The sequence below is a fragment of the Capra hircus genome, chromosome 18 (assembly GCF_001704415.2).
Source record: "Capra hircus breed San Clemente chromosome 18, ASM170441v1, whole genome shotgun sequence".
NCBI classification, from domain to species: Eukaryota; Metazoa; Chordata; class Mammalia; order Artiodactyla; family Bovidae; genus Capra; species Capra hircus.
This window is the reverse complement of record NC_030825.1, coordinates 50,792,104-50,819,945: the sequence shown is the minus strand read 5'-3', so window position 1 is coordinate 50,819,945 and position 27,842 is coordinate 50,792,104. Positions and strand designations below refer to the sequence as shown.

Genomic DNA, 27,842 nt, shown 5'->3' with positions numbered 1-27,842 from the left:
TGGACCAAGGACTGAACCTGTGTCTCCTGCACTGGCAGGGGAATTCTTATTCACCGTACCACCAGGGAAGTCCAGATACAATCTTTCATATTATTTTTTTTTTCCGTGTCAAAGAGCTCCCCCACTCCCAACTGTCTCCAATCCGCTGAGCTTACTCCCATTCAGACCATCTTTTTGTTCTTTCATTGAGGAGAACTTCGGATTCCTTACATGGCCAGGAAGCAGGCAGAGACCAACAGGGAGGGGGCGTCTATGACAGACTCTTTACAACCACACACAGAGTTCATCCCGGCTTCCACATGTCCTTGCGCAGGCCACCCACCAAGAGTGCCACTCCCTGCCTACCATAGCCAAATTCCAGCTGGAGGCCCGGGTCTGGACGTCCCCCTCCAGAGACTCCTGCTCCCACCTCCTCCCCAGGGCCCACTTGCACCAGAGAAGCTTGAAACTTCTTTGGGATGTAGAGGAAATCTGGGGGTTCCCTCTAGTTGAGTAAAGAGGGAGCATTCTGATCAGGGGTTAGGCTACCCTATCCCACCCCTTCTTGAGGCCTACGGCAGGGGGAAGTTGAGGCTATGGACAGGATTTATCGGGAAGGGCAGGAGTATTAAAAATCCAGAGGTATGACCTCGAGATTAGAGAGAATGAAACAGAGAGGAAAAGAGAAAGACACAGAAACACGGAGAATTAGGCAGAGAAAAGAAGCAGAAAGACAAGAGCCAGAAGACAAAGAAACAGACACAGGAGAAAAGCAGGAACCAAAGGAGGCAGAAATAGAGCAAGCGCCGGAGGCGCAGGAATGAAGAAGCGGGAATGGGGAGAAGATGTAATTTAGTGGCTCGAAGAACAAATTCTGGAGCCAAACTGAGAAACATCAGGCAGACAGAGGCGGAAGGTACAAAATAGGTGTTTTTTAATTGAACACTTTTTATAAAAAGGAGCAGGAATGTGAAGGGACTGTGGGCTAAGCCTGGGCCCGCGGCGTCGGTAGGAAGGCTGCTCCTTCTTGTCCATCTGTCCCACTGACCCTCCTCTCCGCCGGGTCCGGCATCGCTATGCGCATGCGCGCAAGCGGGTGGGTGGCAGGGTTGCGCAGCAGGGACCCCGTGTGCGCAGGCGCGGAGTGGGCGGCCCAGGGCTGCTGGGGACTCACTCAGGCCCGGGGTCTGGCGGGCGTGCAGTGATGCGGCTCGTGTGAGGGTGCGAATCCTGGGCGGCAGATACAGCGGAACGAGCCATCGGTGTTGACGCAGCGGGCGTTGACACAGAGCGGGGCGGCCGCCTCGGCCTCGTCACACTCGTTGATGTCTGGGGAGAGGGGATACCAGGAGTGCTATTCAGGGCAATGGCACCCCACTCCAGTACTCTCACCTGGAAAATCCCATGGATGGAGGAGCCTGGTAGGCTGCAGTCCATGGGGTCGACTGAGGGACTTCACTTTCACTTTTTCTTTCATGCACTGGAGAAGGAAATGGCAACCCACTCCAGTGTTCTTGCCTGGAGAATCCCAGGGACGGGGGAGCCTAATGGGTTGCCATCTATGGGGTCGCACAGAGTCAGACACGACTGAAGCGACTTAGCAGCAGCAGCAGCAGCATTCAGGGCTGGGGACCCAGGAGCCCGCCTCCCTGGCCCCTGAGGGTTGTGGATGCTGAGTCTCCTGTCGGAGTGGAGACTGTTGGCTGTGTGAGCTGGACAGGTGACTTAACCTCTCTGCACTTCAGCTTTGTGTTCTGTGAGATGGGTATGGTAGCCCCCTAGGACACTGGGGTTTTGATAGGAAAACAATACTGATGATGATACTAACAACCACAAATGCTTGTTGTGCCAGACATTGTTTTGAGCATATTACCTGTATTAACTATCCTCCTAATAACCCTATGAGGTAGGTACTGGGCAAACTGAGCCTCAGCATGGGGAAGCCCCTGGCCCAGTGTCACCAAAAAGCCCAGGAAGTTAGACCAGCTGGCAAAGACTCAGTGCCCAGCTCCCTGCTGTTTCTTAGTTCTGAGTCTTTGGGAAAGTCAGTTCTCTTCGCTGAGCTTTGGTTTACACAAAGGCCTCACTGTCATTGCAAATCGATGTTCTTGGCTCTGTGAAATGGGTTCTGTAAGATATGCTTATTTTTCAGATGAGAAAAACTGAGCAAGGGACAGTGACCTGTCCGAGATCACATATCACACTGCTGGACAGAGCCTGAGGTCTATCCAACTGCCCCAGAGTCCTGGCTTGTAACCACTCTGCTTTCCTGCTGTCTAAACTAGGCAGACATGATTCATATTCCCATTTTACAGATGGGAAAACTGAAGGTTCTTCAAAGAAGTCAAGCAAATCGCTCAAAGTAGCCCTGGGAGTCCTTAGCAATCACGCCTGCAGGATTCTATTCTCTCCATCCAGCTTCAAGCCCAGCCCTGGTCCTGTGGTCACAACCTGGCTTTCCTCACAACCTGACCTCTCCTTCAGGCATGCCCCATCCCTGAGCAAGAATTTCTTTCTGTTCCCCTGCCTAGCCGTTTGGCTGGTCTTCCTGACGATCCTGATTACCCACCGCTAGTAAAGGTTTTCCACCCTATCTCCAACCCCTCGGTGCTAGCCCTGGCCCACCCCCTCACCAACGCAGGACATGCGAGTCATGTCCAGGCGGTAGCCGTCGAAGCAGTCGCAGGTGAAGCCCTCGGGGACGCGCACGCAGCGGCCATGGGCACAGCCATCCAGGATCCCGCACTCCTCTGCCTCCAGTCCCTCGTAGCGCCCAGCCTGGGCACCTGCGGAGAGTGTGGGGATTCAGAGTTCAAGTGGGGCCCTGCCCTGATTCCCTGGGTCCCCTTCTAAATTGTCCATCCCGCTCCAGGGCTGTGGGTGGCGCTGTGGGGCCAGGATGTTTACGTTGCTCTGTTCTCTCTAGCTTTTCCCTCTGTCCTCATCGTTTTCTCGGTTCATCTACCGAGATGGGTCTGTTCCTCTTCATCTCTGCTCTCTGTCGCTCTCTCCAACAATACCTCTGTTTTCCTGTCTCTCTGAGCCTGTGTCTCCCCCCGACTTCTCTTTGTTTCTGTCTCTCCCCGTCCCTCCCTCCTTCCCTTCTCCTATCGCCATCTCTGTACACTGGGTCCTCATCTTAGCGCTCATCACTCGGGCTTAATACTCACCAGCATAGCTTCCACCTTCAGGCGACTCCTCAGGCTCTGGGAAGGAGCCACGGGTGTCACGGGACCGGTAGCGCCAGCGGGTGCCCGGGCCAGATGGAGCAGGAGCCTCGGATTCACCGTAGGGGCCACCATCATCCTCAAAGTCTGGCATGTCGAAGGGTGGCGTCCCGTAGGGGGCCTCTCGTCGGGCGAAGGGCCCAGGTGGCGGTGGGTAGGGGTCATACGGTAGGACAGGTGGTGGGTACAACTCAGGCCCATAGGGAAGGCCCTGGTAAGGTGGACCTAGGTCTGGGCCATACTCGTAGGGGAGTCCAAAGCCACCTGGCCGCGGGGGTCCATATGCAGGGGGGCGCAGCACGTTGCACAGGGCCTCAAAGTCATCTGCAAATGGGAGCCAAGCCTAACAATCAGCTCAGGCTTCCACTGCACCAGCTATTTATGTCCCCCCTCAGGGAAGAGGAGCCTGGAGGAGAGGGTGGGAGGGGTTTGGGCTGAGGCATTAGAGGGGTGTCCAAGGAGCAAGTTGGGGTTGCAGGGTTGGGATCAGGGGTTCTGGAGCCAGGACTGAAGGTCTGAGGACTGAGGCTGGGATGCCAAGGCACTGAGATCAGGAGTACTGAGGACTATAGCTAGAAGTCTGGATCCAAGTGATGGAATTTGGGGACCCATGAGATCTGGGGCTAGGGGCCTATGAAGGTAGGATGGCAAGTATCAGGGATCTGAGGGGTCAGGATGCATGTGAGTAGATCTGAGCCATGGGACCTGGAAGTCAGAGGACCAAGGACCTGGGGCTGGCACTGGTTTCACAAGGGCTGAGAAATGGGGGACTCTGGGCTTTTAAGAGGCAAAGCATGGGGGATCTCTGTTGCTGTGGGCTGGCCTCTTAAAGGCCCTTGGATGTGAATATCCAAGCCAGTGGAACTTGGAGGTTTGTGAGCTATGACCAGAGTCTGGGGGCCAGGATGGCAGGATCTGAGCAACTGGCATTTGAGTTATAAGTCCAGGCTTTGGGGGAGGGTGTCTCATGGGCTGTCTTGAGGTTCCAGAGACTAGGGGTTGAGGGTCTGAGAGCCCATACATCAGGGCCCTATGGGACTGGAACTATGACACCTGCTGAGTCAGGCCTTGGGTTTTCTGTGGTTGAGGCTTGGAGGTCTTTGGGTTGTGACTTGGGGCCTAAGAAATCAAGATTTAGGAATGGGCTGGGACATAGGGGTCTGAGGGGCTGAGTTTGGGGGGATCTTGGGGTCTAAGACTGGGAGTCTGAGGACTGGATTTGGAGCCTGAGGGGCAGAATCTCTGAGTGTGGCCCAGGCAGGTGGCGGTACCTGAGTCCTGTGCAGGGCAGAGGGCACAGTCCATGCCCCAGGCCTCGCCATAGAGGCAGCAGCATTCTGTGTAGGTGGCCTGGCGATCCAGCCGAGGGCGACTGCACACGAGGTCAGCCCCCACTTCCTGCCAGCACACTCCCAGATTGTCATCTGAGGGCAGAGACAGCATGCATCGAGGCAGGAAGAAGACACTCAAGACCTCCCAAATTGCTCAATCTCCTTCAGCTCAGCCAGCCCCTCCCTATCATTCAGTCCTCATCAGCTGTGATGTGACTTCGGGAAGTCCTCTGAAGTAGCTCCAGGTGAATACAGGGCTTGGCCTGGCATGAAGTTATCAAATAGGAGGGAGACAGGGTCTAGAGAGGAGCAATCTATCCAAGTCTGGCCTCTGGAAGGCTCTGTGACCCCAGGGCAGTTGCTTTTCTGCTCTGAGCACTGTTGTTTGAATGACGTCTTAGAGTGTGGGAGGATGTTGTAGGAACAATAAGCAAGAGGAGAAGAGAATTTGGGTCAGTGGGCAAAAAGAGAGAAGGGACCCAAAGAAATAAAGACAAACATGTCAAAAGAGTCAGAATTCAGTCAGAAACACAGGAAAGCAAAGGTGCAGCAAGAAAGACCTAAAAGCAAAGACAGATGCAGAGAGGGTCAGAAATTTAGAGAAAAGCCCGAAGACAGAAACTCATAGAGAGGTGCAGAGACAGAGACACACAGGGAGATAACAGAAAGCATGCTTTTAGCACTTAGTGAGACCAGGTCCTCCTTCTGTTCTTGAAAACAGAATTCTTTAGAGCCACCCTCTAAGGTAGGGGCTACTGCCAATCTACCCAATGCGCTGAAAGCAAGCTGTGGGGGTCCAAGAGGGAATAAGCAAACGTGCTTGCATACACGGGACCAGCAAGTGGCAGGGAGGCTCCTCTGAAACGTTCGTCCTTAACCACGCCAGCTGGCCTCCAGTTCTGAGAGTCAAAAAAGCCAAGACCAGAGGCTAAATGGGGCGTTAAGGGGCGTGACCGAGCCACGTGCGAGGGGCGTGGCCCGGGTGTAGGCCTGAGGCTGAGCGGAGCTTAAGAGGGGCTGGACGGCGTGGGCGGGACTGGGGCGTGATAATCGACGGGGCGGGGCGCGGGAAGACTTTACCAAGGCTCTGGCTCTCGTTGGAGACGCAGCGGCGCCGCGAGCCGTCCAGCACAAGTGGGGGCTCGCACGTGCAGTGATAAGAGCCGATAGTGTTGACGCAGCGGCCGCCCTCACAAGCTGGCTCCTCGTCCGCGCACTCGTCATTATCTAGGGAGGAATGGAGGGAGTGATTAAGAAGTAGCCTCCTCCCCGTTGCCCTTTCCCCAGTGCACTGACAACCTGATAAATGGAGTCTAGACTTCAGGCACGACTTCCTGCTGGTGGTGGTCACATTCCAGAGAGGCGCTGGCGTGACCAAGGGTTGGAAAGAGTCCCAGGCGAGGGTGGGGGTGATGGTGGAGGTGGGGGACTCTTACCGATGCACTCCAGTCGCTGGGCGTGATAGTAGTAGCCGTTGCTGCAATAACACGAGTAGCCCGGGGCTGTGTTCACGCACACGCCGCTCTTGCACACCTGATCTCGGAAGAGCTGGCACTCGTCCACGTCTGGGGGAAAGATGATCAGAGGCACGCGCCTCACCAGAGATGGGGGAGGGCCAGGTTGTGGGATGGGCTGGATCAGGGGAGGGGAGTGTGTGGCCGCAGGGCAGGATCAGGAAAGAGAAGGAGGAAGAGATGGTGACAAAGACCCAGAGACAGAGAGTCAGAAGATAAGGGTGGGAAGGAGAAAGACAGAGACACAGGATGAGAGATAGAGATGAAGAAAACAGAGACCGGGTGAGACAGAGCTGGGCTGGAAGCTGAGGGTGGGTGGGCCTTACCTCTCCTGAGGCTCAGATCTCCGCTGGGCGCCAGGTAGCCCCGGCCATGGGGGCACAATGACTGGTACTCAGCTGCACACAGAGACAAGGCTGAGCCTCCACACCCTGGCCCTAGGCCCTGCCTTGGGCCTGCTTGTGCCCACTTGCCTCAGTGCTTACTCTTGCCCCATGCCTGCCCTTCACTGCCCAAGACTTCAGCCCCTGTGCCTATTTGTAGCCACCTCTCAGCCTGATGCCCACCTAGCTGTTAAGTCACCCTTGCCCATGCAATACCAGCACTTCTGCCCCTTGTCCAAGTGTGTCCCCTTGTCTCAGCCCAGTCCCATGTCCACCTATTTCTACCCAAACCCTCAGCCCTGCGTGCACCCCGAGGCCCAAGCCCACCTGTCTCGGTGCTCGGGCACTGCTGGATGCGGCAGCCGCTGCCCCAGCCCTCGCCCACGGTGCAGCAGCACTCCTGCCACGTCACGTTCCGGGCCAGGATGTTGTCACAGGCATCCGGAGCCGCGGTGTCAAAGTAGCACTCCCGGCGCCCGCTGCTCACAGGGCCCTGCCTGGGTGGGCTGGGCCGGCGGGGCGGGGGTGGGGGCGGGGGCCTGGCCGGCAGACTGGGGCTGGCAGGTGCGTGGGGCGGTGCGCCTGGGAACGTACCTGGGGAGACAGTGCGGGCTGAGCCTCCAGCCCCTCCGTTATGGACGGGGAAACTGAGGCCCCCGTGTGGCAGAACCAGGCTCCACACCCCTCACCACCCGTCGGCCATGGTCTCTTCCATTCTTGCCTCTTCTCCTTTCTGTACCTCTTGCCTCCTTATCTCCCTCTCCCAAGCATCTGGCCCCTCATCCCACCTGCAGTTCAGGTCAGAGAAGAGGGCATTTCCCTGGCCTCCTGGAGGCCTCCTAATCAACACATCCCAAACCGGCCTGGGAATCTTCATACTCAAAACCCAGACGTGGGCCTAGACACTGCTCCCCGAACTAGGCAGCCCCACAACCTGTCCACATGGAACCGCTCAAGCCCCTCTCTCACCTGCCGTCTCCTCCCTACCTACCCCATGGCCCTTGCCGCCATCACAGTCCTGATTTCTCTAGATTATTACTGTCAGGCTATATTGCTGTCTGTCCCCCCTGGATTGTGAGCCCCTTGAAGACAGGGTGGTTTTCTGGTTACTACTGTGTTCCCAGTGCCCAGAAAAGGGCCTAAACACCGTGAACATTTGTTGAATGGAGGAATCTGGTCAAGTCAGAACCAGGATCTACTTCTCCTGACACTGAGTCCCACACCTAGGTTAACTTCTGTGTTTTGCAGTATTTTGTTGTTTAAAACAACAGCATCTAACTGACGGCAGCTGTCCACGTCAGGAATGGTTAGATCCCATTACTTTCCTGTGGGGCCAGCAGCCATCAGTTAAATAGACTTTGATCTCAGTCTCACCAGCAGAGGTCCGAGGGGGAACACAGCGCCCAGTCATAGGGTCAAACTCCTCAGGGCTGTTGGGGCAGACACAGAGGAAGGAGCCTTCCACATTCTCACACAGGGCAGCTCCACACACGCCCTGTAGTGTCTCACATTCATTCACATCTGTGAGCAGGAGACAAGAGGGAAGAGGGAGTCAACGGTGGTAAACTTCTGGAATTCCATGAAAGTCTGAGCTTTGAAGTATTTAATGGCTCAGATCCCATCCTCTACTTATGTTCCAGTGACAAACCCTGATTTCCCCATGGGAGTCATCTGCTCCTCCATTTTCCAACCCATGTGTTTTGAGTAGGTCAAGCAGATTGATGCATTTCTCTGGGTCAAAGACAGGCAGTGACCCAGCTGGGCCCAATCAAAGCCAGTCCTGGGACTTGTTCTAGAAATACGCAGAGCCTTCTTCTGTAGCTAGGGATGGCAAGCTGAGGATGTCAGCCAGAGGTGCGACGGCCCCTTTCGTCGTTGTGAAAAGAGAATCTGCCTGAAGATAAATGCAGTAGAGGATAGCAGAGCTGGGAGACAGCTAGCCTCATTAGAATTCCTATATTCACGTATCCTCGAAATTCAAATATTTCCCTGAACTTCACAGTTTTGATTCCCTTTAAAGAAATGAAGCCTGATTTGTTCATATTTGTCAAAACTAAGAGAATGTATAATTAAGAATCATCCATTGCACTGTATGTAAGTTGAACCTCAAAAATATCTGTGAACACATATTGATCTCTGGTTAATGACATGCATTATGCATGAAAAATTTGGGGGAGTGATATAGTGATGCCTGCAATTTAATTTTAAATCTCCCCCCAAAATTAGGTGGATTAACAGAGAGACATGTGAGGAAGCAAGTATAATGATAATAGAATGCAGGTCATGGCTGTGCAGAGATTCACTCTACAGGCCTTTTAACTTGCCATATGTTTAGAAATTTTTCTCATAAAATGTTGGCAGACTTCCCTGGTGGCCCGGTGGTTAAGACTCTGCGTTCCAATGTGGGGGACAGGGTTTCAGTCCCTGGTTGGGGAACTAAGGTCCCATGTGCTGCCAAACATTTTTTTGTAAATGTTGGGGGGAAAAATGTTTACATACACTTAAGGTTACTGTACTTCTACTCCCTTATGCATGAATTTTTAAAGCACGCCCCAGATAAAATCTGAGTTAATAGGGACTCCTGACTGACATGAAAATGATCTTCTGTTCCAAGGTCTAAATTCCATACCCCTAAAGGTTACATGCACTCAGATCTATGGAGAGGATCAGGGCTTGACCAGCCTCTTCCCCACCCGCTGGCTCCACCCTCCCGCAGGAGCCCCGTACCCACGCAGTGACGCCCGTCCCGTGCCCCCTCGTAGCCCTGGTCACAGAGGCACTGGAAGGAGCCAGGCAGGTTCTGGCACACGGCGTGGGCCCCACAGAAGGACCGGTTCCGGCATTCGTCCACATCTGCAACCACCAGACAGTCAGGCCAAGGCTGGAACTTCTATCCCCTCTGCCTCTCACCCGTGGCCCCAGGGACACGCACCCTGGCATCCACCCCCTGGCGTGGGCTGGTAGCCAGGGTCACAGGCTGGCGTGCAGCGGTAGGAGCCAGGGGTATTCTCACAGCGCTGGGCTCCACAAATCGCTGGGCCATATTCCTGGCACTCATCTATGTCTGCAAAAGCATGGGGAGGGCGTAGGGGAGAGAGAGGGGAGTCACAGGCCTGATTTCACAGGTTCTTGGTGCTGTTTCCAGTTCCTATGCCTGAGAGGTCTCTGACTCTGGAGTCTGACCAACAAGCATTGATACCTCTTAAGGCAGGCAAGGCCTCATTACCATTTCTCAAATAGCCTAAACGTGACCCCACCTCAGGACCTTTGCACTTGGTGTTCCCTTTGTCAGGAACACTCTCCCCTCAGCTATCTGCATGGCTCCCTCTCTTGCTTCACTCCAGAGTCTAGGTCCAGCCGCCCTAACCAGCCCCCCCACCCTTATCTAACCTGTCCTCTCTGTCCATTTATCCTGCTTTACTTTCCTTCTTAAACTTCTTATATCCATGTATTTATTAGCATGCTGATTGTCACCTCCCTAGAATCCAAGCTCCACATTGGCAGGGGTTTGTGTCTGTCCTGTTCCTCACTCTATCCCCAGGTGTAGGTGCCCCTAAATCATTTGCTGAATGAATCAGAGTTATTTACATATTTATTGTCTGTCTCTCCCACCTGAAACATCAGCTCCATGAGGACAGAGATTTTTTTGTTTTCTTTTGGCTGTGCTGGGTCTTCAGTTGTGGCATGTGGGATCTTTAGCTGCAGCATGTGGGATCTAGTTCCCTGACCACAGATCAAACCCAGGCCTCCTGCATTGGGACCGCAGAGTCTAACCCACCAGGGAAGTCCCATGGGCAGGGATTTTGTTGGACTTATTGCCTCTTCTGCTGCCAGTGTCCCACACGGTAGGGCTTAATGAATTCTTGTGAAATTAGTGAATGAGGTCCATGAAACTATGTTTCCATGAATCAGGGGTCTGGCAACCCAAGAGCGCAAGGCAGTTCACAGTCATTTCATCTGTTCCACAAAATGCTGACCTGCACACCATCCCCCCTAACCCCAAAGCTGTGCTGCCTCTAGAAGCGAGGTCTGGTCTGTTTCCTGATAGAAGTGTCTTCCCTCAGCTTCCTGTCTCCCCACTACAGACAATGTAAGGACACACTAGTAGCTTGTTTGCACCACCGATGGGGAGAGTTAAGTGAAGCCTGGAGCCCCTCCTTGGTCATCAAGAAAGCTTTTCGTGGGGGCGGGGGCAGTGGTCTCACCGTCACAGGTGCCCTCGGGGCCTGCGTGGTAGCCGGGGTCGCAGTCTCGGACACAGCGGTAGGAACCCGGGGAATTTTCACAACGCTGGGACCCGCACAAGGCCGGGCCCCGCTCCCGACATTCGTCAATGTCTGAGGGAGGAGGCGGGGCTGTCAGATGAGGGAAGCGGCGCACGGGAAAACGGGTGGCAAGGAGGGCAAGTAGAACAGGTTGGGGAGCCAAGGAGGGGAGAGCAGAATTAGAAGGGGGAGGCGGGAGACGCAGGAAAGGGGGAAGGAGGAAGCAGCAGAGAGGGAGACAAATAGGGGAGACCAGGAGGCAGAGGAGAGAGGGATCTGGCCAGGGCGGGGCCTCGCACCGAGACAGGAGGCGAGGTCTGGGCCGGCGCGGTGTCCCGGAGGACAGATGCACTCGAAAGAGCCGTCGGTGTTGGTACAGATGCCGCTCTGGCAGAGGTCCTCCTCGCTGCATTCGTCCACGTCTGCAGGACAGTGTCGGCAACCGCACGCCAGTCTCCTTCTCTGCCTGACATTCCAGACCACGCCCCTCCACCGACTTTTCCCCGCCCCTATGGCTCCGAGACTCTAACGCCTTCCCCTACCTGCCTTAGGCTCCTGCCTTTCCTGCAAGCCCCACCTCCCCGACGAGCTTGGCTCGAGCCTTTCCATTCACTGCCCAATTTATCCAGACTCCGCCCTTTCCCCCTTTCCTCTCCAACTTCGCCGCTCCCTTTCCCCACCCTTTCCCGGTTCAGGCCCGGCCTGGGTACCGACCGAGGCAAGAGGCTCCGCGGGGTCCGGGCCGGTAGCCGGGGGCACAAGTACAGGCGAAGGAGCCGTCGGTGTTGAGGCATTCGCCGTGGGGGAAGCAAAAGTCGCCCTCCAGGCACTCGTTCACGTCTAGGGTACCCAGAGTTCAGACTGGGTCACCAGACCCGTCCCCAGGGCCCAAGCCCCGCCTACAAAGCAGCAACCCTGCTCGCAAGCCACGCCCCAGATGGCCAGTTTCTAAATTCCACCTATACAGTCCCTTAGTCCAGCTCCCACCTCCCCACCAGGCTTTGCCCAGGAAGCCAGGGCCCACTCCCAGGCTGTCCAGCCCTTTCCCCACCCAGCCCACCTGTGCAGGGCCCGGGCCGACCAGCTGGCGCCCGGTAGCCTGGCTCGCAGCTGCAGTGGAAGGAGCCTTCGGTGTTAGTGCAGTGGCCATGGGGCCCGCAGGAGGCACCCGAACTGCATTCGTCCACATCTGCAGGAATGGGGATTTCAGAGGCGGTTCTGCTTAGGGACACATGGATGAGCGTCAGAAAGAAATGATGGGAAGTGTCTTGGGTTGGACGTGAGGTAAAGAGTCCAGGGAGGTAAGGTAAAGAGGTAAGGGAGACCAGGGCTCCCTAATCCTGGGGACCATCTTCGGAGGATCCTGTGTCTGGGTTTCTGGGAACTCCCTGTGCCAGGATCCTAGGGGCAGGTGAAGGGACTGGGACAGGAGTCAGACATTAGTTAGGATAAGGGGTCAGGTATTATAAAGCAGGATAATTGGATGCCATTCTGATGAGTCAGGGGTCTGAGTCTCTGGTCAGGGGTTGGGATCCAGGATCATGAACCCAATCAGGTCCCAGAGAAGGGACCCTGAGAAAGGGGAGGGGAAGTGAAAAGACAGAATCAAGCATCACACAGAGTCAGGGGTTATGGTCAGGGTTATGACTGGTAGTTATGGTTAGACCAGGTGTCACAGTCAAGTTTAGGGGTCACAGGTCGAATACAGGGCCAGAGGACAGTTGGGACACAACTGCTACCAGGGTTGGGGTCCCAGGGTTATCAGCAGTGTTCACAGCTAAGGTCAAAAGTCACAGTCAAGTTGAAGGTCATTGATCACAGAGGGAGAAGTCACATTCAGGGCCAAGGGTCATGGTCCAGATCAGAAACTGCACTCTGATCGGGGGTCAAGTCTAGGTCAAGAATCGCAGTCATGCTCTGGGGGTTGCGGTCCAGGTAAGACGACTGAGATCCAGGTTAAAAGGCTGCAGTTCAGGTCAGGGGTCATGATCTCAGTCAGGAGTCATGACGCACGCAGGTCCAAGGTCACACCCAGGGCCTGATCTTACCAGTACATCGGCCATGGTGCAGGTGGTGACCAGCAGGACAGGCTCTGCACTGGAAGGATCCGGGTGAGTTCACACACTCCTGCCCAGGACATGCCAGGTGGTTCTCACACTCGTCCACATCTGGGGAGCAGACAAGAATGCGGCTTTGAAGTAGTGGTCCAATGCCCCCCTCATCCATCCACATTCCTCCCTCCCTCCCCGGCCTCACCCTCGCACTCAGAGCCGGCAGCATTGGGCTGGAAGCCTGTGGGGCAGACGCACTGGAAGCCACCTTCCGTGTTCTCACACCGACCATAGGTGCAGGGCGGGGGGCTACGGGCACACTCGTCCACATCTGGGGCAGAGGAGGCCAGTGGGGATGAAGAAGGGGCCTGGACCCCCTACCATCACCACCCACCCCAACATTCCATTCTGGAGGCAGTGCCCTCGACCTTGCTCAGGCTGCCCCCTCCTGCCAGAAGGACAGATCACTGCTCCCCCATTAATGGTCTCTCTAACTGCCATGAAGTGGCCAGGACACCACCTCCTGCATGATGTCTTCTGTGCCTCAGCCCTGTCCGTTCCTGAGAGTTCCCACAAGCACAAGGTGGTGGTTGAGTCGCTAAGTTGTGCCTGACTCTTGCGACCCCATAGACTGTAACCCACCAGACTCCTCTGTTCATGGGCAAGAATACTCTGGAGAGGATTGCCATTTCCTTCTCCAAGGGATCTTCCCAACCCAGGGGTCGAATCTGTGTCTTCTGCATTGTACATGATCTCCTGCATTGCAGGTGTATGCTTTACCGCTGAGCCAGTGGGAAAGCCCACAAGCACAAGAGCACCATCCAAGAAAGGGGGGAGGGCTAGAGAGCACCCTCATATTTGGAGAAAGGGGGAAAGACTCTGGAGCCAGACCCTCCCCACCCCCTCATTTTCCCCAGGCCTCTGTTCCTGTCCTCCTCCACTGAATCTCATCCCTCTGCCTCTCTGCTGCCCCCTCCTACCCCAAACCTGTTTCTCTACGGTCCCCACAGCAAAGGGTGGGCTGTGGAGTGACTTTAGACCTGGCCCCCTCACCTTGGCAGGGCGCCCCAGGCCCTCGGGAGCGGAAGCCAGCAGGCAGGCGCAGTGAAAGGAGCCTACTGTGTTGTCACAGCGGCCAGGCCCGCAGGGCGGTGGCTCCTGGGCGCATTCATCCACATCTTCTTCACACGCCGAGCCCCGGAAGCCAGCCGGGCACACACAGCGGAAAGAGCCAGGCAGGTTCTCACAGACCCCTCGGCCACATAGGCCCGGGCTCTGGATACATTCATCTACATCTGCTCAGAACAAGGGACACAGGTCATACCTCCCTTATGCCCCTCCCCCCATACTCTATTCTGCCTCTCTGACCTCCATCGTTCTGACCTTTCACCCTGCACCATCCTGCCACCCTGTCCTAATCCCCGGGCTCTCCATCCTTATCACTCTGCCATCTTATCCCTCATCATCCTACCTCCATCCTCTATGCCTCTATTTTTTCAATCCCTATGAAGCTGCTTGTCTGCTTCCTAGAACTCTGTCTTTCTAGTCCATATCAGCGGGCCTCCTTAAACTCTGTCCTTCATAACTCTACCCTTTCATCTCCACCCCATCCCTCTGTTTCTCCAACCTCCATGACTCAGCCTTTCTGTTTTCCATCACTTGGCCTCTCCGTCCCCAACCAGGCTGCCTGTCTGGTTCTCAGAGCCTGGCCTCTGTCTCGAATCAATCAACCTCCCTCTGCCTCCTGGCTCCGTCTCAGCATCCTGCACTGCTGCTGCTCTTCCCTTCCCCGCTACATGCCCAGTCCCTCACCCTGGCAGCTGGCTCCGTGGGGTGCAGCCTGGTACCCCGCGGGGCACACGCACAGGAAGCTGCCTGGTGTGTTCTCGCAGCGCCCACGGTCACACGGTGGCGGCACGCGGTGGCACTCGTCCACGTCTGCGGGCACAAACAGGGTGGCTGGGGCTGGGGCAGACGCTCCGCCTCCTCCCCTCCCCCAGACGGCTTGGCGGGGGTGGGGGGGGGCCCCCCGGGGACAGCAGGGGCGGAGTCAAGCTGGGGCAGGGGCCAGGCTGAAGCGGGAGCCAGGGGCGGCAGAGGGGCTCGGAGTGGGTCGGTTTAAGGCTGCGGTGGAGCTTCAGCGGGGAGGACAGGACCTGAGTTAGGGAACCAGCTTGGGCAGAAGCAGAGAGTGGAATCGTGAGGGGGACAATTTGGGGAGCAGCAGCAGGGACTGGGTAAGGCAAGGGCAGGAAGGGCAGCTTTGCAGACCCAGAAAAGGGACGGCAGGAGGGGGCAAGGGGTGGATTGGGGATGGGGCAATGGTGTGACAGGGCGGAAATCACGGTGAGGAGGTGGGTTACAGCAGTTGAGGGTCAGGGGACGGGCCTTGGAGAGGGCAGGCACTAGTCTGGAACATAGAAGGGGCGGGGTTATATGGGGGCGGGGGCCAGCGGAAGGGCGGGGCCAGGACCCAGCACCATAGAGAAGGCCAGGCAGTAGAAGGCAGGGACCCGCCCCGACCGGAAGGGCGAGCAGGTCGCGAAAGAGACAGTGGTGCGGCCGGAATCAGTCTAGAGACTAGAGACGGGGCCCGGGGCCAGGCCAAGGCAGAATTTGGGTTGAAGGGACGTGGGAAAGCGTGCGAGGGCGGGGACTGCTCCAGAGGAAGAGCTGGAGCGAGATCCCGGCTGGGGTGGGGCTTGGATTTCTTACCCAGACACTCCGTACCCCGCGGGCCGGCGCGGAAGCCCGGCCCGCACACGCAACGGAAGCTGCCTGGCGTGTTTTCGCAGCGCCCGGGAGCACAAGGCGTGGGAACGCGGCGACATTCGTCCATGTCTGCGGGTACAGAAGGGCCTGGTCAGGAGGTGACACCGTACAGCCTCCCGTCCTGCCTCCATCCTCCCCCCGCAGCCTGGCTCACCGATGCAGTGTGTGCCCTGCGGACTGAGCCGGAAACCGGAGTCGCACGCGCAGGTGTAGCCACTGGGCCGGGGGATGCACCGTCCGCGGCCGCAGACCTGGGGATTGCGCTGACACTCGCCTGCAGAGGGACCTGCGGGGGTCCAATGAGACAGGGTTCCCCCATGTCTGAATCCCGTCCCTTTCACCCCAGTACAATTCCCTCAGATCCTCTACCTAAAACACCCTCCTGGGTGTCCCTCCTCAAACCCAGTCTTCTCCCTCTGATGCCCTTCTCTATCATGCGATGTTCTCATCAGACCTTCTGCCTGAATCCTCCCATACTGCCACCCCAAAGTCTCCATTTTCTAGTAGTTTACTCTCCCGTCCTCTACCTGAAATATGTTCTTCGTGTCCTCCACGAAAATCACTTGTCTCACATTAACTGAGCACTTACTATCTCCTAGATACTTCACACACAAGTTGTTTAATCCTCACAGTAATGACAGAGAACTTGCACCCAGGCCTGTCTGACTCCAGCCCCTGGTGTAAACACCATCCCACCCAGCAAACCTTGATCTTTTCCCACCCATTTCTTAACTCCTCTGGCTGTCACATCCCTATTTGTTCTATTCTAGAATCTTCACGGTAGAGCCTCCCTCCCTGGAACTCTTGCCTGTGATACCCCCCATCAATGCCCTCACTTTCCTCTACCACACCTGATCCAGGGATCTCAGGACCAGTCCAGGCAGGGATGCTGGGCAGGGGAAGCTCAGCGCCTGGCCGGGGCTCTGGCCGGGGCTCAGGCCGGGGCTCAGGCCGAGGTTCTGGGCGATGAGTGGGCAGAAAGCCTGGTAAAGAAGGGGTGTTAGCATTGGAGACCTTGATTTGGGTGTCCCTGAACATCTCCCCCTTTTTTTGTGAGCCTGGGGCAGCCCCTTGGGGACAACACCCTCTCCTCCAGAAACCAGCTCACCTGAGGGTGGTCGAGAGGTGGAGGGTGGGGCACGGGGCTGGCTGAGGGACACTCGGGGTGGTTCCTGGCCCAGGGGTCTGGTGTTGTAGCGGAGGTCAGAGGCAGAGTAATGGTAGCCAGGGCCGGCTGGACAGATCTCCCGAAAACCCTCTGGTAACAGAAAAGGGAGAAAGATGGGCAGAGAAAGGGCAAGAGAGTAGGGGAAATGAGAGGGAAGGGCGGTGAAGGAGAAAGAGAAGAGGGAGTTGAGCGTCTGGACTTGATCGTGGGGAAGACTTGGCCTGGGGGTGTGTCAGGGGTTTGGTTTGGATGCTGAGATGGGGTGGTACCCTGGCAAAGAATGGGATATCTCAGAGGCTAAGGGTGGGACAAAGGATGTTTTTCTCTCTTTGGGATGATGGCAGGGACAGGAGTTGAAAGCGGGGTCTGGTTTGGTGTCTACAGGGACAGGCCAGGAAGCAATCAGGTCCATTGTGGGGTCTCGTTTTATGCAGAAAAAGATTGCCAGGGAGGTGTCTCGGAGAGGGGTGTGTCTTGGGCAGGGGCCAAAGCTGAAGTTAGATAGGAGGCAGTGTCTCAGAAGCTGGGGACATGGCCAAGCCTCGAGACAAGGTTGGGAAAGCAGTCTATCTCAAGGGCTATGAGAGGTTGAGGCTGGGGCTGACGCTCGTGGGACACAGCCTAACTTCAAGGTAGTGGGCCTCAGGTGTGGGTGTGGCCCAAGGTGGGGTGGGGCCCAGGCGGAGTCCAGTCTGATGATAGGTTGTCTCAAAGTCCAGGGGTGTGGCCAAGGCTAGGGTCTAACTTGATTGGAGAGTCTGGGGGCGGAGCCTAGAAGGCCTATTTGCGTCAACTCTGAAGAAAGGCGGGAAAGATTGAAGGCGGGAGGAGAAGGGGAAGACAGAGGGTGAGATGGTTGGATGGCATCACTGACTCAATGGACATGAGTTTGAATAAACTCTGGGAGTTGGTGATGGACAGGGAGGCCTGGTGTGCTGCAGTCCATGGGGTCGCAAAGAGTCGGACACGACTGAGCGACTGAACTGAAATGAACTGAACTGAACTGAAAGAAAGGCGGGCTTCCAAGGTGGCCCAAGTGGTAAAGAATCCACTTTACCAATGAAGGAGATACAAGAGACACGTGTTCGATTCCTGGGTCGGGAAAAGCCCCTGGAGTAGGAAATGGCAATCCACTCCAGTATTCTTGCCTGGGAAATTCCATGGACAGAAAAGCCTGGCGGGCTACAATCCAAGGGGTTGCAGAGTCGAACAGAGAGAACGAAAGCAAAAAAAAAAAAAAAAAAGCTAGAGAAAGGCAGGCAGGAGGCACTCACCTGAGCCGAAAGGTGGGCAAAGCTGGCAACCCCGGCCCCAGGCTTTGCCTACACGGCTGCAGCAGCAGATCTGTTTGGTGATGTTGCGTAGAATGGGCAGCGAGCAGCCGCCGTCTCGAAGCACGCGGAAGCACGGCCCCTTGGCCTCTGAGATCACGTGTTGGGCTGGGGAGGTCGGGGAGGAAATTCTTCAGGGAAGGGTTGGCAGTGTAGTGGTCTAGGGGATCTGGAAGGTAGGGGAATGGTCCCAAGGAGAGCTCGGTGGGTGTGAAGGGCATCTGGGAAATCTCTGAGAGAGTCTGAAGACGAGCTGGGGCGAGGAGCCTAGAGGACTGAGAAGGGTTCTGGGTTTGGGGAGAATCTGAGGGGGTGAAAGGGGGTTTGGGAAGGATCTCAGGATCTGAAGAAGTATCGCGAGAGATGAGGAAATGTCGGGGCTTGAGAGGAGCTAATCAAAGTCTGGAGATCTGAGTTCAAAAGGTTTGAGGGGTTCTTAGAGGAGCCAAAGAAGCTCCCGAGAGTCTGAGATGTGCGGAAGGGGAGGTACGAATGACTTGGGGGGCAGAGGTGGGGGTGGTAGGGACGGACCAGGGAATCTGGGAGGGTGTGGTCTAAGGGAATTAGACCCAGGGATGCTCGGCCATGAGGATAGGGTGGACACGGGACCAGCCTCAGACCCCGGTGGCTCACAGATGCAGCTGCTGCGGGAAGAGTCGAGCAGAAAGCCGTCAGGGCAAACGCAAGTGTACCCGCCATGCGTGTTTGCACACTCTCCGTGCTGGCAGCGCCCGCCATTCGCGCACTCATCCACATCTACGAGGAATGGGGTGATCCCAGAGGCATCAGGGCAAGCTCCCCGCCAGCCCCTTCCCTAGACCCGAGCTCTTCCCACCCCTGCCCCAGCTCACCTTCGCAGGACCCATTAACCCTTTCAAAGCCAGTTGGACACGGCCCATCTGGGGCGCCCCCCTGGCGGGTGTTACCTGTGGAAAGAGGAGAGGGGTGGGCCAGGGGCGAGAGGAGCGAGAATGGAGTGGGCGGGGGCGAAAATGGGGTGACAGGAACTAAAAGGTGCTGAGTGTGGTTTGAGCGCAAGGTCAGCCTTAGGTTGGCGAATGGCGTGAAGGTCGGGTAAGAACAGGGTAGCTAGCCAAAGTCAGAATGTGGGATGGATGGTCCCAGCTGGTATGGGTGGGTCTAGACTGGAAAGGATTCCCACAACGGGATAGGCGTGGCTAGAATTCGTGTAAGGGTACATCTACGGGCAGAGTACAGGGAGCGGCAGGGTACTCAGTCCTCCCCAGCTCCGAGCACCTTGGGGACATCCTGGGGCTTACCCAGGAGCTCCGAGCACGACTGACAGTCGTGAACGCCCCAGGCCAAGCCGGCCCCTCGGCAGCACACCTCCTGCGTCCGGAGCCCGGGCAGCGGGGACGCACACTGTGGGGAAGTGTAAGGTGAGCGCGCCCCCGCGCGGTAGCAGGCTCCGGGCCCCTCCCCACAGGCCTCCTCTCACTTCGCCTCCGCGCAGCTCCCGAAAACAGTAACCGAAGCCCGAGGCGTCCGAGTAGCCGTCCTCGCGCGGCGCGCTCTGTGCCAACACTGTGTAGGGCGCTGCCGCCTCCGACCGTGCCGCCGCCTCGGCCCGCGCCACTGCCTCGGCATCCGCCTCCTCCCAAGGGCCGGACACACGCTCCACCTGGTGCACCACCACCGACGCCTCCTGCGGGTGCTCCACGTGGACGCTCACCATAGATGCCACGCCTGGAGAGAGGCACCGCGGGGCAAAGTGCGAGTAGGAATGCGGGAAAAGGGAGCGACGGAGAAGGGTACTCAGGAGAAAGAAGGAAACATGGGAGTGAGAGGAACGACGAGGTGGTGGAGGGTACGGAGGGAACTCTGGCCGCACTCTCCTCACCATGTTCATCATCGCGGTGGTTGGCCAGCGGCATGGTGTACACAGAACGGGTGAAGCCTGGCATGGCCGGGGCCGGGGGTCGGGCGCCTGATGAATGCAACTGGCAGAACTTGCCAGCGAAGTCCGGGGGACAGAGGCAGCGATCAGGCTTCACGCACACTCCTCCATTGTGACAGATCAAGGGACACAGGACTGGGGAGAGAGCGAGGACACTCAGGGTCGGCAACCCTCCTTGCAGCCTCCCTTGGGACGAGAGCACCCTCACTTAGTTCAGCCCCTAACGTTATAACTACACCCCACTCACTAGCTCAACCCCTAACGTTATAACTACACCGTCAAAGGTATCACTCAGTTCTAAGTCGTTCAGCCTTGAGTAGTCTTGCGTCATCTCACTAACCCTGGCCACTGGCATTGGCTGGGTCCAGCCCCTGGAGGTGTAGCCCCGCCCTCTGAGTCCTCTCGCCACGCCCCCAAACTCCTCCTTCACTTTCATATCGCCCCGCCCTCCTTCTCAAGTCCCACTTTCCAGCCGAGTCCGAGGCTTACTAGCCCCGCCCAGATAGTGTTGGCCCCGCCTATAGGCTCAGTCACGCCCGCTCTAACTCGTGCCTTCGCGTTTAGTCCTGCCCATCTTTTGCTGTCCCAGCCCCTTTAGACCCAGGGCTTGTGACTTCCATTGACTAAAACTACACTTCAGTCACTCCTTGGCACCATCCAGTGCTCGCAACTCTGTCTTCTTACCATTCTAGGCACGTTTGCACCCCGTGCGGCCGGTTCAAGCTCCGCCCACATGCTGTACGTTTCTCCCCGCCCCGTCCCCGCCTCTCACTTCTATGCGCCCCGCCCACATCGCGTTCTTCTACCCTAAGGATTGCAAACTCCGCCCATCGAGGCGTCTAACCTGCTGCGTTTAGCCCCACCCATCTTCCCTTTCTCACGTTAGTTTGCCCTGGCTCGCTCGCCCGCGCTCCTCTCATCCCACCTCCCCGCCATCTGCGCGTCCTAGCCCCACATCCCCGCGCTTTGTGTCCGCCCACCTCCCCTCTGGCTCCGGCTCCCCTGTTCCAGCTCTGACTTCCCGCCTCCGGTAGCCCCGGGGCGGGGCCAGCGGGAACGCGCCTGCTCTCCCCTGTGCGCGTCCTCGTTGGGCCTCGGGCCACCTTGGGGCGGGGCACTGCCAGCTGTGCGGCGGGGTAAACAAAGAGAGGGGTGCGGCGGGGGCAGGGCGGCGGCTCCTCGTTCTGGACCCTTGGGGGAGCCCCGGGCCCGCAGAGCCAAAGAAGGCCGGACACATCCTGCGAGGGCACCCCCTCCCTTTCTCCCCTGGGGCTGCCGAGAACAGCTGGAGACAGCTGTGCGGAGGGGAGGAAGGGGGCAGGCGGCCGGGGCCGTCCAGAAAGGCGTGTGTGGGATTCTGAGCCACACACTGAAGACAGGAAAACATAGCGGGAGCCCCCTCAACTTATAAGGGTACGGAGACTGGACTCCTGGGAGGAGATCAGTTCGAAGGCAGCACTCCGCCGTTCGAAGACCTCAGGAGGTTTCTGGAACAGAAAGGGAGCCGATCCCAGAGGAAACGGAGGCAGAAGGAACCTCTTTAGTCCTTTTGGGGAGAGTTACCTACTAACAGGACTCTAGTGACTTGGAATGGCCAATTTGAGGGTACTGAGAGCAAGGTAGAGATGGAGTGGTGGAGTTCTTTCCAGCACATGCGAGCCTCAGCTGTCTGGGAAGATTCTAAGATATTGTGGAATACCTGCTTCCCTCTCAGCTAAGGGATAAGGTACCCCAGTCTTTAGATTAATGGCTGCTTGAGGGGAGCACAGTATCTGGAGTGCTCTTGGGAGAATCAGCTGATCAAGACCAACTTTGGGTTTCTCTGAAAATAGAGGGATCAGAAGTTTCTGGGAGAGGGTGTCAGCTGGGAGAGAAGGACTTGGATACCCAGCAATCAGGGATCTCTGAGGGGATTCAGTTGGAAATAGAAGAAAACGGGAAACTTTTTCAGGAAGGGAGTTCAGCTAGAGTAGTTATCACTGTACAGCCTTTGTAATCTGGGGTTTCCCCTGGAAGTGGGGAGGAGTAGCTGAGGGACAAAACTAGAGTTCTCTGGTGAGGGGTGCAGTTTGGGGCGATTACATCAGAAGAATGGGCGGGAACTTCACTGAAGGGGCTGGTCTCTGGAGTCTGTTGATAGCGGTACGGAGGGGCATGGGGACTGAGGGCAGAGATTCTCGGCTCCCCTAGTTAGGGGGCTCAGGCCAGGACTCCAGGGTGCTCTAAGAGGGGTCCTTAATTAAGTGGCAGGCTTAGGAAAGGCTTAACTAGGAATAAAGTTTCCAAAATCGGAAGTCTCTGTTGGGGGGCAGCGGTCGGGGGAGGGGGCATTTCCGAAATGTGGCCCACCCCCACCCCCACCCCCACCCAGCTCCCTGAGGGCTCCCACACCCAGGGCGGGCCGCTAGATGGGCACAGGCAACTCCATGTCCCACACCCCTGGAGAGTTGAGGAGCTGAGGACATCGAGGTCCTCCCGAGGTCAGCCACCACCCCCCCTCCCCTCGCAGTCCCCTCTTTGCGCCTCCAGGGGCTTGGCACCCGCCTGGGCACGGCGCCTGGCACAGGCCCGTTGAGGCTGGGCCGGGAGGGAGTGAGGGAAAGAGGGAGGAAGGGGTGGAGAGAGGGAGTGGCAGCGGGCGGGGGCTCCGGCGAGAGATGAGCTCACGCCGGCCAGGGCTGGGTTGGCCGGGGGCCAGGCTGGGCGAGTTCTCGGCGCCAGGGGCCCCCACTCCCCACTCCAGAGGGCCTCCGGGACTGGGGGCAGGTAGGCCCAGACTCTGAGAGCCCACCCACCACCACGCCCTGGAGCCAACAGGTGGCCCACTACCCCTACCTCACCTGACTCCCCCCGCCCCCACCAGGGCTCTCCATCTCTAGAGGAGCCTGGTGCGCAGACCCTCCTGTCCTCTGGGCCCCCCAGGGGGCGCCTTTCCCCCCAGACCGCCTGTGGATTGCTCTTCCACGTGCGACCCTTGTAACTCGGGGTCTTGCAGAGACCCTCCTATGAACACCTTTCCTCTCAGCTTTCAGGATTGACTTCCCACACCCCAATTCCCCTCCTCATAGGCACTCCCATCCTAGACTTTCCTAATGCCTCCCACCCAAAGAAGCAGAAACGGAAAACCGCTTCTCAAGGCCCTGGAACTCTCCCTTGGACTCTTGGGACCCCTGCTCACAGTCGCAGGATTCAGACCCCTTTCCCCCAAGTTCTAGAGCCCCTCAATTCTGAGATTTCCCACTTTGACTCAAAGGCAAGAAAGTCAGCCCCCATCGCCTCACATGGGACACTACAGGTCCCTGAGAACCCTCATTGCTTGCAGAATCAGGACTCTCAGGATTCAATCCCAAAAGCCAGGAATTTGAGGCTATCTTCCTCAAATAAGCAGGGGATCCCCCAGCACTCTGGCACAAGGAATCTGGGATTCCTCTTCCTGGGGACTGTCTCCCTCATCCCCAGGGATCCTCCACCTCCCCCCGGGAATCCCTCCCTCGGGACCACCACCCCGCACTCACAGGCGCGGAAGCCGGGTCCCCCCGGGGCCGCCCCGCCGGGCGCGCCGCTGTCCACGCTGGTGGTGTTGCGGGGCGCGCAGGTCGGGGTGCAGCGGGGGCCGGTGGGCCCATGGACGCAGCTCAGGCCGCACACGGCCGGGGTGAAGCGCACGCGGAGGCGCTCTCGGGGTCGACCTAGCCCGGGCTGCGGCCGGAGCAGCGCCAGCAGCACCAATAGCGACACCCAGAGCAGCCGCGCGCCGCCCGCCATGGCTGCAGCGCCGCGCTCCGCCGCGCCGCCGCCCCAGCCCGCCCGAGGGGCCCGGCCGCGCCCGCCCGCCCGCGGGGGAGGGCGGCCGCGCCCCCGCTCAGGCCCCCCCTCCCCACCACTCCCTCCCTGGCGGCCGCGCGGGGGCGCGTGGGGCTGGGCGCGCAGCCAGAGGCGCGCAGGCTGGGCGCTAGACTCGGAGCGGGGAGGGGGGGTGCCCCCTCTGCTCTCGCCCCGCATCAACAAGTGAATGGGGCCCGCGGGGGAGCGGCGGGGAAGGGAACAGGTGGGGGCGGGCCGGTCCCCCCTACACCCCACCCCAGACCGGGCTGAGTCTTTAGAGGAAAGAGTAGTGGGGGCCGCGTTTGGGGAGAAGGCTAAAGGCTGTCCCCGCCTCAGTCACAGAGACAGGGGCTTCATCTGGGTAGGCGATTGTCATGGCACATCTGGGCAGCCAGGTGGCACATCTGGGGTGGGGGAGGAGAAGGGTCGGTGCACCTGGGCACACGAAGTGATTGGGGGTCCGCCTGGTGGGCAGGACGCTGGAGGGGCCCACTTGAGGGCGCAGTCACATCTGACCGGGACCCTCACACCTGGGAGGAGAAGTCGGAATGGATTAGGGGAAACTGTGGAGGAAGATGGTGGGCGGGGGTCCTCACATCTGGCGGAAGGCCCACATCTGGAAGACTTTAGGGAGGAGGGGACACATCTGGGCTGAAGGCCACAGCAGGAGGGAGACTTTTGAGGGTAGCGGAGACTAGGGGGTGTGCTAGCCCAGGGGCTGAGAGCTGGAGCAGGAGGAGAGGGGGAGGAGGGTCGGGAGAGCAGTGGAAGGCCTTTGGCCCCTAGCCACCCCGCAATTTGGGGCATTCGGTGACCTGGCAGGCGCCAACCCGCACAATCGCTTTTGTTGTCTGGGCTAGTTCGGGCGCTCTCTGCCGGGACAGCGCCCCCCTCTTCGGCCACGGGGAGCCCGGACGCTTGGCTTCCTGGCCCCACCCCCGCGGGTCAGCGCCTCTGGCCCGCGTCTAGTCCTGTCCCGGACTCACCTCTCGCAGCCGGACGCCGGGGTCCCTAGAGGGGGCTGAGTCCTGGGGAGGGGTGCTGAGCTACAGTGGGGGGCGGCTAGGCGGCGGCTGCACCGTGGGAACCAGACGGCTTTATCTGGCCCGGAACCCCCCCATCCCCCTTCACCGCCTCCCCGCCCCCCAACCCGGCGGAGGAAGGGCGGATGTTCTTACCCCGGGACTGGCCAGCAGGGGCGCGCTGTGGGGGCCTCCTTCTCAGCAATGCCCGGGCCCCCGGCCCGCGGGGCCGCCGTCGCCTCAGCAGGGCTCGGGCTTCCTGCAGCCTGGGTGGGATGGGGCAGAGAAGGAGTTGTCACCGAGGTTAGGCTGACCCCCTCCCCCCAACTCCCGCGGCTGGAAGGGACCTCCTACATCAGGAGGTCTTCCAGTGGAGGCTCTGCATCCCCCTTCCATCTCTTTCTGGGGATCAGGCCTGGAACATTCTTTAGAGGCTAGGAAGAACAAAGTCAGCGGGAGAAACCAGGATGAGGGAGGGAGAGAGAGAGAGAAGACAGGAAAGAAACAGGTAGCTATGAGAGAAAGAGACAGACGCAAAGAACCAACAGAGAGAGAGGGACACGGAGACAGAGAGAGAAAGATAGAAACTGAAAGACCTGGAGACAGCGATAGGCAAGAAAAGGAGAAATAGAAACAGAGACACAAGTTGGTAGAAAGAGAGAGCAAGGAAAAGGAGACCCAGGGAGCAGGGAGATTTGTGCTGGAAATGGAGGGACTGGGAGCATCTAGCAGGAGAGGGTCACACACTCACGTCAGTGGCTGCCAGTTAAGGGACACCTGTCTCTTCCTCACGCTGGGGCTGGGGCTCGGCAGCTCTGGGGGCCCTGGAGCCAGGCACCGCTGAGGGCCTGCACACTTTTCGGGCCGGCAGCTCCGGACCCTGCAGGAGGCTTCAGAGACAGCCAGGGACTAAGTGGAAAAGGAGGCAACCGAGTTCTTCTTTCATCCAGCTCTCCAGCTGGGGTGAGGGATGAGGAAGGGACCCCCCGCTCCTCTGCTTCTACCATCTTTCCCCTCCAACCGATGCCCTGCCTACAAGAACCCACCTCTAAAGCAGCGGCTTCTCCTGGGCCATCGGCTTGGGCAGCAGCGACAAGCAGGAGCACTGTAAATAGAGGGATGGAAGTCACTCAGCCCCTAGCACTATAGAACTCCCCAAAGGACAGCGATGAGGGATAGGGGAGGGGAAGCCGAGATAAGGCTGGAGGGTGCTTGGGGTTGATATGTGACCACTTTGAGGCACTTCGCTCGATGCCTCAGTTTCCCCATCTGTACAATGGGAGGCAAATTGGTTTAGGTAAAGGTCACAGCAACCTCATGTTTATTTTCCTTCTGAAGTGTTTGTTGGTAAGGCATTATTGGAAAAGACATTTTAAAGTCTTTTTTGAAAAAGAGAGAGACTCAGAGAGGATTTCTGAGCGCACTTCCAAGCCGGCTCTGGGAATCTAGAACCCGGCCCTCCCCGCACGTCCCTGTCCGGGACTCAGCCGTCATCCCGCAGTTTGCCGGAAGATGGCGCCACGTCCACAGGCCTCAACGGCTGGGGAGGGAAGTCCTCTTTTGACTGTGGGTCCAGCGGGGTGCAGAGGTGGACAGGGATACAGGAGCCACAGCCCAGCACTGAGAATCCCGAGGTCTGAGTTCTAGCCCGTTCCTGCCCTTCCACGCTGTGTGTCCTGGAGCCAGAGTCTCCTGGTCTTTGAGCCTCAGTTTCCCGCCTGACCACGAGGAAGGAGTGGTTCTTCAGAAGGAACCTCCGCGCCGGGAGGGTCTCCGATTCTGGCTGGCGGAGCCCTCAGCTTGGGCGCAAGTGCGTCGCAACCCAGGGGCCCCCCAGACAAATCCATTATCCCCAAGCTAAGGGGGACGAGGGCTGTGGGCGCGCGCGCAGGTCAGGAGAGAAGAGCAGCGCGGAATGCTGCGAAGGGGACGTCGGCAGTATGGACTCTTTTTAGACGGGTGGGGCCTGGTAGGGAAAGGGGCGGCCCGGGTGGGAGCCTCCCTGACCCCCGATCCTGCCGTCATTCCCTCCCGCCTTTTCTCCGGGTTAACCCCTTCCCAGCCCCGCCCCCGGAGCGGCTCGGGTTACTAAACGTATTCGCAGAGACCGAGGCGGGAGCGGAGCCCGGGGCCTTTGTAACGGAGCGCTGGGCCGCAGGGCGGGGGGTGGGGGTACTGGGCAGACTGTTTCCTCCGATCTCGTCACCCGTAGACAGGAAGAGTGGCTATAACTCCCAAATCTATATGAAATTCTGGATTTCTTGCCGCGAAATCACGGGTACCTCATTCAAGCCCGGAATCCTCTAATTCTAGGAAACTAAAGCATCCTTAACCCTCGTGAAATCTGAGCCCCCCGGACCCCACCTCCGCACAATTTCCCACAAGCCCCTCCGCCATCAACACCAAACTCCAAGTCTTATAGGAAAAGGTCTCTATTAATTATTTCAAGCATTCCCAAACCCCAGAAAACCAGGACGTCTCAACTCCTTAAAGCACCTTGATAACCTCCCATACTCTTCCTCCTTAAGCATCCCAGAAACCTGGGGGACCCCATCCCAGCTCGGCCCCACCCATCTATCATCCTAGGAGAACCCAAAGCCCCATCCCTATATAAACTGGGACCCTGCTCCAAATAAACTCTAGAATTCCCTGGAGCCACATCTGTCTCTACCGCACCGGGAGGGAGTCCCTCCGCTCAGAACCTCAATACACCTCGGATTCTAACCCCTACAAAACAGAGGGCCCTAATAAATCCAAGAGCTCTGGTTCTTTATCCCTATCACGAAGCAGTGGGCTCATGTTCCCCTAAATCCGAAAGTCCTGGTCTTCCTGGACCGCCAGACTTATTGGGTGGAGGGGGCACAAGGACGAAGGGGCCGCAGCGGGGCTTACCCGGCCGGACGGCCCGGGATCGCCGCGACCTCGACGGCCTGGCTGGGGCTGGGGCCGGCGGCGGAGGCGGCGGTGGCGGCGGCTGCAAGGAGCGGCAGCAGCAGCACCAGCAGGAGGGGGCGGCGGCCGCTGGGGCCAGGCAGCCGCATCGTGTCCGGCGTGGA

The 27,842-nt window shown here is 58.2% G+C and overlaps 1 protein-coding gene across 1 annotated transcript; it reads right to left on the bottom strand.

Moving 5' to 3' along the window:
• Window positions 892-27,842, bottom strand: LTBP4 (latent transforming growth factor beta binding protein 4). The gene is given in 34 exon segments (XM_018062434.1): window positions 892-1,308; window positions 2,613-2,765; window positions 3,150-3,530; window positions 4,478-4,630; window positions 5,618-5,764; window positions 5,974-6,102; window positions 6,378-6,449; window positions 6,762-7,028; window positions 7,809-7,955; window positions 9,162-9,287; window positions 9,367-9,498; window positions 10,640-10,771; window positions 10,999-11,121; window positions 11,414-11,539; window positions 11,760-11,888; window positions 12,748-12,867; window positions 12,956-13,081; window positions 13,804-13,845; window positions 13,848-14,045; window positions 14,563-14,688; window positions 15,466-15,591; window positions 15,677-15,808; window positions 16,374-16,505; window positions 16,631-16,780; window positions 17,965-18,129; window positions 18,655-18,777; window positions 18,873-18,947; window positions 19,302-19,404; window positions 19,481-19,728; window positions 19,883-20,074; window positions 24,943-25,052; window positions 25,538-25,676; window positions 25,833-25,891; window positions 27,679-27,842. Coding segments are annotated over 34 exon segments (4,887 nt in total). The 5' UTR covers window positions 27,828-27,842; the 3' UTR covers window positions 892-1,153.